Source organism: Gekko japonicus, unplaced genomic scaffold (assembly GCF_001447785.1).
Source record: "Gekko japonicus isolate JY-2015 unplaced genomic scaffold, Gekko_japonicus_V1.1 scaffold868, whole genome shotgun sequence".
Classification (NCBI taxonomy): Eukaryota; Metazoa; Chordata; class Lepidosauria; order Squamata; family Gekkonidae; genus Gekko; species Gekko japonicus.
The window spans coordinates 646,041-658,327 of record NW_015175381.1 but is presented as its reverse complement, the minus strand read 5'-3'; the positions used below and the strand labels follow the sequence as shown (position 1 = coordinate 658,327).

General features: G+C 41.3%; 1 protein-coding gene across 1 annotated transcript; it reads left to right on the top strand.

The window, feature by feature from the left end:
- Positions 1 to 8,305: 8,305 nt before the first annotated feature.
- On the top strand, positions 8,306 to 11,659 carry LOC107122477 (beta-1,3-galactosyltransferase 5-like). Its single transcript, XM_015425581.1, has 3 exons — positions 8,306 to 8,320; positions 9,392 to 9,442; positions 10,498 to 11,659. Exons 1-3 carry the CDS (start codon positions 8,306 to 8,308, stop codon positions 11,452 to 11,454), a joined length of 1,023 nt encoding a protein of 340 aa, XP_015281067.1. The 3' UTR covers positions 11,455 to 11,659.
- The last annotated feature ends 628 nt before the right edge of the window (positions 11,660 to 12,287 follow it).

Genomic DNA, 12,287 nt, shown 5'->3' with positions numbered 1-12,287 from the left:
GTGACCTTATAGTGTCTTTCAGCTGTTTTCAAGGCCCCCTGGGGGGGAGGAAGAAGCTCAAGCAACATTTTAGAGGCACGTGTGCAAATTCTCTGATGAATTAAATATTTTTGTGTCATATCTGGTCGTTAACAGTGTCTGGTGCTTATTTTGTAAAAAGGAAAGCTGATCTGAGAAGTTTTCCAGGTCTCTCGAATCATTAAATATTTCTGTTTCCCAGTGCATTAGCAGAACTTCAGAAGAGGTATGGGCACAGACTCCTCCCGCCCACCTTTTCACCGAGTACAAAGCGAGAGCATTTGTAGACTGTTCCTAACTTTGTGGTTTGCTGCTGATCACAGCACCGTGATACCGGGAGGGAGAGAGACAAATGCAGTGGACTCGGGTTTCCTCTATCACAGGGACTTTTTAAACCCCTCCCAAGTCAAAGTCCTTTAAGACGATGACAGATACCAAGTTAGTTCCTCTGATGTACCAGGAGATGTCTGGAAATGAAGGCGAGAAATCCTGATCTTCTTTCTTGTGCGAAAGATCTGAGATCTCTCACTGGAGCTCTCATGCAGCATGGCTAGTAAAGCAAAGGCGTGTATTGCAGAAGAAGAAGGTAAGGAAACCCGGGGGTTCGCGTGCATTTGAAACTAAACCATTAACTCCAGGAAACTCTTCAACAGCTTTTGTTAATTAGGAAAGGCGATTCGTGATTTCATGCAGATTTTTTTGTGTGCCGGCTAAAGAAAACCAAGAAAGGCACAATACCCCCCCCCCAAACAATCAGAGTAGGGATATCCGAGGCATTGAAGGATGCCGCCCTGCTTCGAGCGGTGGCGAAGAAGGGGGGATTTGAGCCGGCGCCGTTTATACAATTTAAGGAAACACGGCAGCACCCCCGGCATGTCTCATCTGTTCAACTGTGACAGGTACACGAGCCCTTCCTGCCTTTCCATCTGGTTTTCCTATTCATTATATGATCCTGTGCACGTTCGCTCAGTCCACAGAGTTCAGTGAACTTGCTCCCGAGAAAGTGTGCATAAGAACCGCAGCCTTCATTCAAATAAGGTACCCAAGCTGGAAACATTCTCAGGTATCGACAGATGTTAAATTAGGTTTTTAAATTTTCTCTTACTAAGAACCACATCTTTCTTTGACAAACATTCACAAATCTCTTGGCAAAATATAATGAAGAATGCAGGATACTGATTAGTGTCTCTCTCTCTCTGTGGGGTGTGTGTGGAGTTTTGCGCTTTTGAGAAATAGTACCATGAGCCGAACAGGCAGCTCTCAAGTAGCAAAGCACCTGTGGGCGTTAAAGACATCGGGGCTCAGTTCAACAAGTGTCTATGAGAAGGATTCATGCTGAAATCCACGTCCCTTGCTGCTGAGCAGGCACAAGACTAATGATCACAGTCGTTGCAAATACCCCCACTGCTGCTGCCGCCGCCGCCGCCTAGGGCACGGAAAAGGAAGACCGTCATGGGAGGTGCCCCGCCATTGCCTGTGTTTTTAATGATCCAATGGGTGATCTGAATGTTTCTTTAACAGAGGACCCTAGTTGTAAATTTTGTAATAGAGAAAGCACTGCACGGTTCATGCTTATTTTAATGAAGAGCTAAAATATTAATGTCATCCAAACTTTGAATAAGCAGCAGTAGGGTTTAATAAGGCAACACAAAGCTGTAGCCATGTGACAAAATCCCTTATCTTGAAGCAAGAATGTGCGTTCAGAGGGTAACTAATCATAATCTTCTTAGAACACACCCTGTTTGTTAATCTCAGAAGGCTAACTAATCCAAACGAAATTTCCTCTAACTTTCAGAATAGACCTAGTCAGATCTGGCTACCCCCGCCCCCCCAAGTCCTGGCATGGCAGCCAAAGTGGGCAGCACAAGCTAGGAAGTCTCCCCAAGCTGCGTAGATAGTTTTGCACTTCCAATGGCCTTAATGATGGTGGCACAGAAGAACTCTGATTATATAATCGAAACTAGATTTTTGATGCACTTCTGGATTTTTCTCCTTTGAACTGCTGTCCCAAATCCTTGCAGTTAAACATAGATTAGATGTTTTACCTGATATCAGCCACTCATTTTTCTCAGAACCCAGACAGAGATGGTGAGAGATGGGTTTTCTTGAGCCTTGCATGCACTTTAACTTATTGGCAAAGCAACAGGCTGACCATAAAACACTGAAACTTTGAGCCTTGCATGCACTTGAATTTATTGGCAAAGCAACAGGCTGACCATAAAACACTGAAACTTGCGTTCAGTCTTGGATAAGTTTAATCAGTTTTTTTTAAAGGAGTATCTTTGTTGCTAATGGAAGGAAGTGTGAGGGAAGGAGGGTAAAGTCATGATGCTCGAAGACTCTCCTAACTTGTGAACGGAGGAAATTTACTCTTGAAGTCGAAGTGGGTGGGTAGGTAGGCAGGAGAATGTTGTTACTGAGTAAAGAGGCAAAGGCACTCTACACCCCCAGAAGTACATTTGTTTCCCTATTCTAGATCTCAGCCCTGTTGTTCAAAAGGTCGGGGGGATGGCAGATGTCACAGTTAAAACATTAACATTTTAAACCCCCCACAGAATAAAACCTCAGATACCCCCTCCCCCAAAAGGTGTCTGCAATTTATGCCCCATTAAAAGCACTGGGAGATAAAATAGCCTTGCAGTGCCTCCTGAAGATTTCTAATGATGACTCTCTCCCCTCATCAACTCATATAGGTATATTATATTTACTTAGGTGGTTACATGTAAATTCTCCCTCCCTGCTTTGGTCATAAACAAAAAAGAGCTGGTGTGTATCTGGGAGGCAAAAGACTCCCATCACACGTGTGATGTAAAGTTGTCATGTTGTTCCCAAACAACACAAGGACTTTGTAATGTGTAGATAGAGTGGGCAGGGGCAGGCACACTGGCATCACATGTGACATCACTTCTGTTGAAAACTGGAAGTGACATTATGATGTTGGGAGTGATGTTCTAGGATTTGCCAAAAACTGTAGTTAGACCATAGAGTTTTGCTGAATCCTAGAATTTTGTCCCCAATGTCATGATGCCACTATCAATTTTGCAACAGAAGTGATATCATGCCACTGTGATGCTAGCATGCACCCCCATTGCTCCTATTCTGTGAATCACTGGCGAGGGCAAGGAAAGTGCCTTGCATCAATAAGATGCAGTCTAAGAGTTAGCATTTTCCTGAGGGGATGAGGAGAAGAGGAAGAGACAAGGAAAGGAAAAGAGAAGGAAAAATCTGAGAATAAACTGTAGCCAAGGAAGCTGGACAGGGATCTGTGGGGATTGTAAAAACTGCAGCAATTGAGTCCTCCTATCAGAGACATTTTCCGCAGGGATGGCTCTCCATGCTCCTGCATTTGTATACCTCCCGGGGCTCTTCCCCATTTCCGCAAATGTTTTTGCAGTTTCAGGAGCCAAAACAAAGTTTGCCCCCTCTTGTGGTGCAGCATGGGAATTCCTGGAAACATGGAAGTCTGATGCTGTGAGGCAAAAGGGGAGAAACCTTGTTTTTTCTCCTGAAACTGCAAAAACATTTGTGGAAACAGAGAGCCCTGGAGGTATACAAATGCAGGCGCACAGAGAGCCATCCCTGTTGAACACGTCAGACTGTAGCTAAATGTAGAGTCTTTGTCTAACATTGACTGTGTTAGAAAGGTCTAGGGAAAAAGACCTTGAACCTATACATTCTTACTACTTAATTTTTATTTATTTAAAATATTTATATCCTGCCTCATCTATATCTTAAAATTTCAGCACTTATAGCTCAGTTATTGTTACATATCCATTCTTGGATGAACCTTCCCTGTTTATCTACCCCCATGAAAGTACTTGCTATTTTATCATTGCTATGTTTTAAAATGTATACCTCACCTTTTTGTGCTCATCAGGGCCACCAAGACAGTTAACAAAATTAAAATACGATAAAACAAAAGTAGTAATAACAAATTATAAAAAGTCTTTAAAACCTTTAAAACCAAACAAAAACACATCATTAAAAGAATTAAAGCCAAGCTAAAATACACATACATAAAAACAACTTTTAAATCATACGGCATGAAGGAGTGATCACTGAGGGAACTCCAGATAAAACAAACAAAAAATCTTTCCTCACTGGTGGGAGATGGTAACAGATGGGGAAAGGTGAGTCTCTCTGGGAGAGAGTTCCAGAGTTTTGGTGCCCTGACTGAGAAAGCTGTCTCTTGGATTGACACCTGTCTAATGTCAGAAAGTGGAGGCACCCAAAGCAGTGCCTCAGAAGATGACTGTAGCAGTTGGGCACCTATGATCCACTCCAGTCAGCATCCTGGCTGCAGCAATTGAAATTTCTGAACACTTTTCAAAGCCAGCTCCACATACAATACTTTGCAGTAATCTAATTTAGATGTAACCAGGGTATGTACTACAGTAGTCAGAACTTACCCACTCAGGAAAGGTCACACTTGGCTAACGAGTCAAAGCCAGTAAAAGGCACTCCGTGCCATAGCTGCCACCTGCTTATCCAGCAGTAGGCCTGGGTCCAAAAGCACTCTCAGACTTGTTTAAGGTGTCAATGTTAGCTATGCTGCCATATAGTTTATGGGCCCGGGTTCGCTTTCATGACCTGTGTGCCAGTTGCTGCCGCATTCCTTTCTTTTCACTTCTCCCCCTCGTTATCACTGACCTTGTAACCAGCCTGTGTAGTGTCTTCCCATCAAGTAACCGTGAGACTAGTTTCGTTTCCCAGCCTCGGCTCTAACTGCCTTGGTCCTCTTTCTCGCCTGCGGGAGTCAGGCCGATTGGCCCATAGGTGTGTGTGTGGGGTGCATTTGAATACCCTATATCTCTCTCAGCTTTCTGTGTCGTAGTTATTCCTGTGTCTATGCTACCATAGTGCTAACAATAAAGTAAAACCTTCGAAGAAGCGTGTGCTCGGTTGTTTGACTGTGGGTCCTGACAGTCACCCATCTAGAACTGATGACATCTTAAATCCTGGGTCAGACCTTCCGCTCACCAGTAGCACTTCTGTCTTGTTGGTTAAGGGCTTTTATAGCCTTCCTGAAATCAGATGAAAATGTGAGATTAAGCTGAGCGTCATCCACATATTGGTGATAATCCAGCCCCAATCTTCAGATGCTCTCACCCAGCAATTTTCATGTAGTTGTTGGAAATCATAGGGGACGTCAGCAAACTTAGATGAAGGTCTACATAGTTACTTATGGATCAAGAAATCAACTTAAATGATCATAACTTGAGAAAGTAATATAATCAGAGATGGACTTCTGAAAATATTGAGTCCCCCAAATTCTCAATTTATGGCCCCAAAAGAAGCGATTTTTTGAAATGTATGGCAATATGGTAAACGCTCAGGGGAAACATAAACCCTGGCAAGATATCAGAGATGAAGGAATTAGTATTCAGTGATTACTGTATTACCAATCAACTTCAAGTTTAAAGAAGATTATCAACACGGAAGGTGGAACTTTAAAAGAGAGGACTGAATTCAAACAACTGATTATAAAACAAAAAGATCACTTATTACAATGGATATATGTTATTACTTCAGTTTGAAACAGAAGAAGAGCAAGTGAAAAAATGCATGATTAAATGGATGCAGAACTTCAGAAAGCAAATACCTATGCAACAGTGGGAACAACTATGGGAAAAATGAATTAAGTTCACAGTCAGCCAGGCATTAAGAGAAAATTGGTATAAAATATTTTCTAGATAGAATATTACTGCAAGGGATATTGAGAAAGTAGACAAAAACTACAAAGGAAAATGTTGGAAATGTCAGGACATAGATGGAACCTTTTCCCATATTTGGTGGACTTGTAAAAAGGCAAAGAAATATTAGAAGGAAATACATGGGAAAATGCAGAATATATTAAAATTTAAATTTCCCATGGAAGTGAAGAATATGCGATTAGGAATATTACCTAACAAATTACCAAGAGTTTTGGAAGAGATATTTGAATATATGGTGAAAGCAGGTAGAATAACTTATACAGCAAAATGGAAATCAGATGTCTGCTCAAGCTTAGAAGACTGGGAAAATAAACTTGCTGATTATGCAGTAATGGCAAAATTAACAACTTATCTGCAAAACAAATCAATTTCAAAACCTGAGGCGAGATGGAGTGTTTACCATACTTATTATGCAAGCAGGAGACAAACTTAGAAAGAAAAATAGTTTAAACATTAGAATGAGGAACAGTTTAAAATTGTATATAAATGTATTGTATATGAAGGTACTATAAGATAAGGCTGAATGAGAACTAGGGCTCTTTAGCTTGGAGAAACGACGACTGAGGGGTGACATGATTGAGGTTTATAAGATTATGCATGGGAAAGAGCAGGTAGAGAAAGAGGTACTTTTCTCCCTTTCTCACAATACAAGAACCCGTGGGCACTCCATGAAATTGCTGAGCGGTCGGGTTAGAACGGATAAGAGGAAGTACTTCTTCACCCAAAGAGTGATTAACACTTGGAATTCACTGCCACAGGAAGTGGTGGCGGCTACAAGCATGGACGGCTTCAAGAGGGAATTAGATAAGCATATGGAGCAGAGGTCCATCAGTGGCTATTAGCCACAAGGTATAGATAGGGACTCTGGGGCAAGTGATGCTCTGTCATCTTGGTGCTTGGGGGGGGTCAACAGTGGGAGGGCTTCTAATGTCCTGGCCCCACTGGTGGACCTCCTGATGGCACTGGTATTTCTGGCCACTGTGGGATACAGAGTGTTGGACTGGATGGGCCTTTGGCCTGATCCAACATTGGCATCTCTTATGTTCTTATGTTCTTATGTTCTAGTTTTGATTATAAATGTATAAGGAAAAAAATATCCCTTTTCAAATACATAATAGATTTTTCCTTAAACTTTCTTATATTAAAAGTCATAGATAATAAGTAGAATGATGAAATATGCAATGTAGAATATGCAGTAATGATGAAATTAACAATACAGTTGTAAAATAGATCGATTATAAAATTTGACATTTAAAAGGTTTGACATAAGAATCATTGTACTTTATAGAAAATGTCCCAAAAATTCTGATGGGTATGTTGGGAAGAAACAATTGTTATTGTTTGATATATCTTGCAGTGTATTTTTGAGGTATCTGACTTGTTATACAATCCCTTTTTTATTATATAATCCCTCTTTTCTTTTGTATCCATTTTATTACTATCTTGTTTTCTAAAATAAAAAATATATGTTTTAAAAAATTATAGGGGACGTGATGGAGCCTTGAGGAAACACACAGGACAGAGGCCAAGGGGCTGAGCATAGTTCCCCCAGCACCACCTGCTGATACCTACCCACCAGGTAGGACTGTAACCACCACAAAACAGTGCCTCCCTACTCAACCTGGAAAGGTGGTCCAGAATGATACCATGATCAATGGAAACAGAAGGCACTGAGAGGTTTTGGAGAATCAACAGAGTTGTGCTCTCTGTGTACATCTCTTGGTGAAGGTCATCCATGAGGGTGACCAAGGCTGTTTCCGTCCCATAACTAGGCCTGAAACCAAACTGGAAATGATCCAAATAATTTGGTTAATTCAGGAATGCTTGAAGTTGTCCAGGCACCACCTTGCCCAAGAATGGAACAACTGAGACTGGTTTATAGTTACTGAATTCTCCTGGGTCCAGGGCAGGCTTTTTTAGTAATTGACATACCACAGCCTGTTCCAAAGCTGGGGCAACCACTCTGTCTCTCGAGGAGGCATTAACTACCTCTCAGACTCAGTCAGCCCTCCAGGCAGATTTAAGAGCCAGGAAGGACAAGTGTCATACTAGCAGGTGGTAGACCTCAAACCTCCAAGGACCCTGTCCACATTCTCAGACTGAATAAACTGAAAAGGATCCCAAACAGCTGGACAAATTGGCACCCTGGCACCATCTGACCCTGTCACTGTTGAACCAAACATCGCAGTAGATCACTGAGCAGTCCATCTCTTCCTGCAGGCCAGATCGCAATAGACCTCTGACCACCCAGAATGGCTCTGCTGGCCGGCATTGTGCAGATGTAATAGTGGCATAAAAGTACTGTTTCCTTGTTGCTGTAGTCTGTAAAGATTTTATCTCCCTAAAACAGTGCCCCATCCAGGACACTACTAGTTTTAACGCTGTGTACCTAATGTTGTTTGATTGAAACAGGATTGGGATTCTCCTAGTGAACTGTCCAATTTACTGCCTAATGGTCTCCCTGTCTGAGCTGATAGAGGTGGTCTCAGGGATGGCTGGTTGTCTTGGGGGACTTCAGCATTCATGCTACGGCTGTCTTGTCAGGGGTAGCTCAGGATTTCATAGTAACAACCATGGGCCTCTCTCAGGTAATATCTGGTCCTATACATTGTGCAGGTCACGCTCTTGATCTGGTATTTTGATCTAGGCAGGAGGAATGTGATCCAAGAGTGAAGGAATTGACAATGGTTCCTTTGTCATGGGCAGATCACTATTTGCTTGGGTTTCGACTTAAAGGGATACCAAGACTCAACACAGATGGGGCATCTATTAAAATGATCTGACCACAGACCCAGATGAATCTGAATGATTTTCTGTTGGCTCTAGGGGATTTCCCTGTAGATATGATTAGGGATGGGCACAAACTGGCTCATGGACATAAGTTTAAGACAAATTTTGGCTGGTTCAGGGTTCACAAACTGAAGACCTGCCGCAAATATCCACAAATGTTAAGGCAGTTTGTGGTGGTTTGTGAAGAGCAGAAAGCAGCGTTTAAATGGCTCTGAGCCTCAATTTCACCCCAAATTGTTTCACGATTTTGCCAGAGCCAGTCTCTGTGTCATGTGACCCACTCTATAAACTCATCTTCATGCTCTGGACCAATAGAGAATGGTTCTGAATTTGTGGGGTGCACAGGTGGGATGTTGGAGGGCAATAGCACAGCTCCACTTCCGAGAAGCCCTTAAGGTGGATGTATGACCCCTTTATGAACTCTCTAACCCCTTCCATTGTGGAGATATAACGGGAAAGTAATATCTCCGCAGTAGAAGCAGCTAGAGATTTCAGACAACCTGTGACACATATATCAAAATAGCAATTTTCAGTTGCCATTAAAAAAAATTGCAAAAGACCCAGTGGCCCAGGGAAGGCTGCTGTGAGGAACTGGGGCAGGGAAACTGGGGGAACCCGCCATGTGGAAGCCCCATAGTATTAGCAGTGACCTCAGCAGAACCTTTACAAGCCCACCTCCATGTGGAAACCCCACAAGGAAAGATGTTACTTATTTGATTTAGATAAAATGTTTACACAATTCCTAGTATGCTTATTTGCTTTGGGATATGATTCTATGATAAATATAAGGATTTACACTTTCATTACGAATATGGGAGTAAAATTTATTTGTACTTCACTAACACACATCTTGTTCTGGATTTCATCAGATGCTGCCTTGGCACTCAAACTTTCTTTCTAAATTCAATTATTCCTTCAAGGTAAGAGAAGTATGTGAATACGTGTAATTTTTTCCTTTATAATAGCTTATTTAGAACAAGAAAATATAACTATATCATTGTAAAGTAAAATTTCATGTATTGATATAATGGAATAATTTCCATTAAATAACAGTCATAACCTTATTATTTCATGAAGCCTTTGAATCTGTTGTACAGCTAAGGAACAAAATAAGTAGAAATTAAGCTGAACATTGTTTTTTTTTAAAATAAATATAGTTAAATATAATTCCTGGTAATTCTTGTAACTATTAACCAGCTGCTGACTTACATTATAAATCCTTGTATGCTTGAGGTCCAGGATAAAGACAGTTCAAGTTCCTCTTGGCAATTTATCACAGTCATAAAAGCATTGTTGGGTACTCTTATCTCACTTCCTCTTGCCAGTTTGAGGTAAATGCACACCTTAATTTTTGACATAATAAAGGCATGCCAACTGTGCCATTTCGGGTGAGGAAATGTGTGTGGAATTAGTCCCTGTATGAAAAACTGAAAACTTCACCATATAAAGGAATATGTGGCCTTTCTAGTGTTTTTCAATTCACCAGTTTTCCTGTGTGAAACCAAGGTGGTTAGTTATTAGTGGATTGGATCCAGCCAGCTTTTCTATTGTTAAAAAGGGGAAGATGGGTTTCCCTTTGACCACCCATAAGGCTATGCTTGGGATCATGGGACCTGCATCTATAAAAGCCATTTTGGACAAGAGCTGTAGTAAGGAGGGGCATGGGGTGACATTGAGCAAAAAAACCTGGCAGGATCCAACCCATTACATGTGGACAAAGAGGCTCTAAGCTATTATAACCAGTTCTAGCTGCATTCCTTATTGAAAGCTGAATTTTGCAGTTTGCACATTTTCTTCAACTGTACAGATGTCATATTTTTAAAAAAACAATGTTTCAGTGGCTGCCACTGTCAGAATGACCTATAATCAATCATACCTGTAATTAATCAAGATTTGTAGATCAGTCCTCGGTTTACTAGGCATCAGTGAAGCAACCTAGAATGTTCCTTATATCAGTGTCCTCTTTTTATTTCAGATGACTTCCAAGAGACTGAGAAAGGTGCTTGTTTTCACTTCGTTTTTGGTCTCTGCTGGATTAGGTTTGTTTTACAAGCTGACTTCTATCGGAATTTGCACTGATTGTCAAACAAACAATAAGAGTAGTTTATTTAAATGGCCAGGTGAACACTTTTTGCACCTGCCACATATAGATTGCAGTAGGAACCCTCCATTCCTGGTAATTCTTGTAACATCATCACCAAGCCAATCAGACACCCGAATGGCTATCCGTGACACATGGGGCAAAAAACACTTAATTGCCAACAAACACATTGTGACATTTTTTCTTCTGGGAATTAGTTTGAATCACGATAATCAGATTGCTGTTACTGCTGAAAGCCAAAAATATAGAGACATCATCCAAAAGGATTTTATAGATACCTATTACAATTTGACATTAAAGACCATGATGGGCATTGAATGGGTTCACAAATTCTGTCCACAATCTAGCTTTGTCATGAAAACTGACTCTGACATGTTTGTGAATCCCTATTACCTAACGGAACTCCTTTTAAAGAAAAACAGGACTACTAGATTCTTTACTGGGTTTCTAAAACTGAATGACCGTCCAATACGAGATACTTCCAGCAAGTGGTACGTGAGTTACTCTGAATTTCCACGAAATAATTACCCTCCTTTTTGCTCAGGGACTGGTTATGTTTTATCCACTGATGTTGCTAATCAGGTATATAATGTTTACCAAAATATCACTTTCATCAAACTGGAAGATGTTTTCATAGGTCTCTGCCTTGCAGAACTCAATATTATACCTGAAGAACTCCATTCAAAGCAAACATTCTTTCCAGGAGAAGTCGCATTTTCTGTATGTCACTTTAAGAAAATTGTGACATCCCATCATGTCACGCCTCATAACTTGCTGGTCTACTGGAATGCACTGGAGACATCAATGGATAACGAGTGTTCAGGTGACTGATACATTTTAACCATCAAACACAATCTAAAATTGCTACTCAAGACAGAGATCTTGCAGTCTTGACTTTAGTACTGGTACCAGAATCCATATAGTAAAAGGAACTCTCCAGTAGAATTAAATTCCATTCCAGTTCTAATTTACTTCCTCCCGTGATTTGTTCTTACTCATGTACCAACATTTTGCTTTCTTACAGGGCATTATGCAACAAGACTTTTTTGACTACTTAAGAATTATTAATGAGATGTGAATAAGTTCAGAATGAGTTACAATCTCTTTTTATGAGTGTTTCGTTAGTAGGGTTGCCAAGTCCATCTTCCACCCCCAGCGGGAGACTTTGGGGGCGTTCCTGGAAGGGGTGGGGCATCCCCAACGTGATGACGTTGCTTTGAAGGGTGGACTCTATGGTGTTGTACCATGCTGAGGCCCCTGTCCCTCCCCAAACCCTGCCCTTTCCCGGATCCACCCCCGAAGTCTCCAGGTATTTTCCAACCCAGAGCTGGCAGCCCTAATGCAGAGTTTCCTCAGTGCCCAGTGTCTAAGCTACATCCACATGTCACTGAGTTCCAGTGAGATAGCTGGACCAAATGAAAATAATTAAATGGAAATTGGCTCTAGCATTATTACTGCAACCACACACAACTGGTTTTTTTTCACGGTGACAAGCCAGTGCAGTGATAGTACCCGTACCCGTACACAAAGGAAGCTTCTCACACCATCTCTGCAAGATTGACTGCTCTGTCCTCATCTTCTAATCAGTCTCTGCTAGGAGTAGACAGTTCTGCCTCATCTCTGTATTAGGTATGATGGTATCATTCAACATACCTAAGCCAAAG

Bases quoted from the DNA above. Each gene is read 5' to 3' on its own strand.
- LOC107122477 (XM_015425581.1), top strand. The intron at 9,443-10,497 runs GTAAGAGAAGTA...TTTTTATTTCAG, and splicing joins AATTCAATTATTCCTTCAAG to ATGACTTCCAAGAGACTGAG.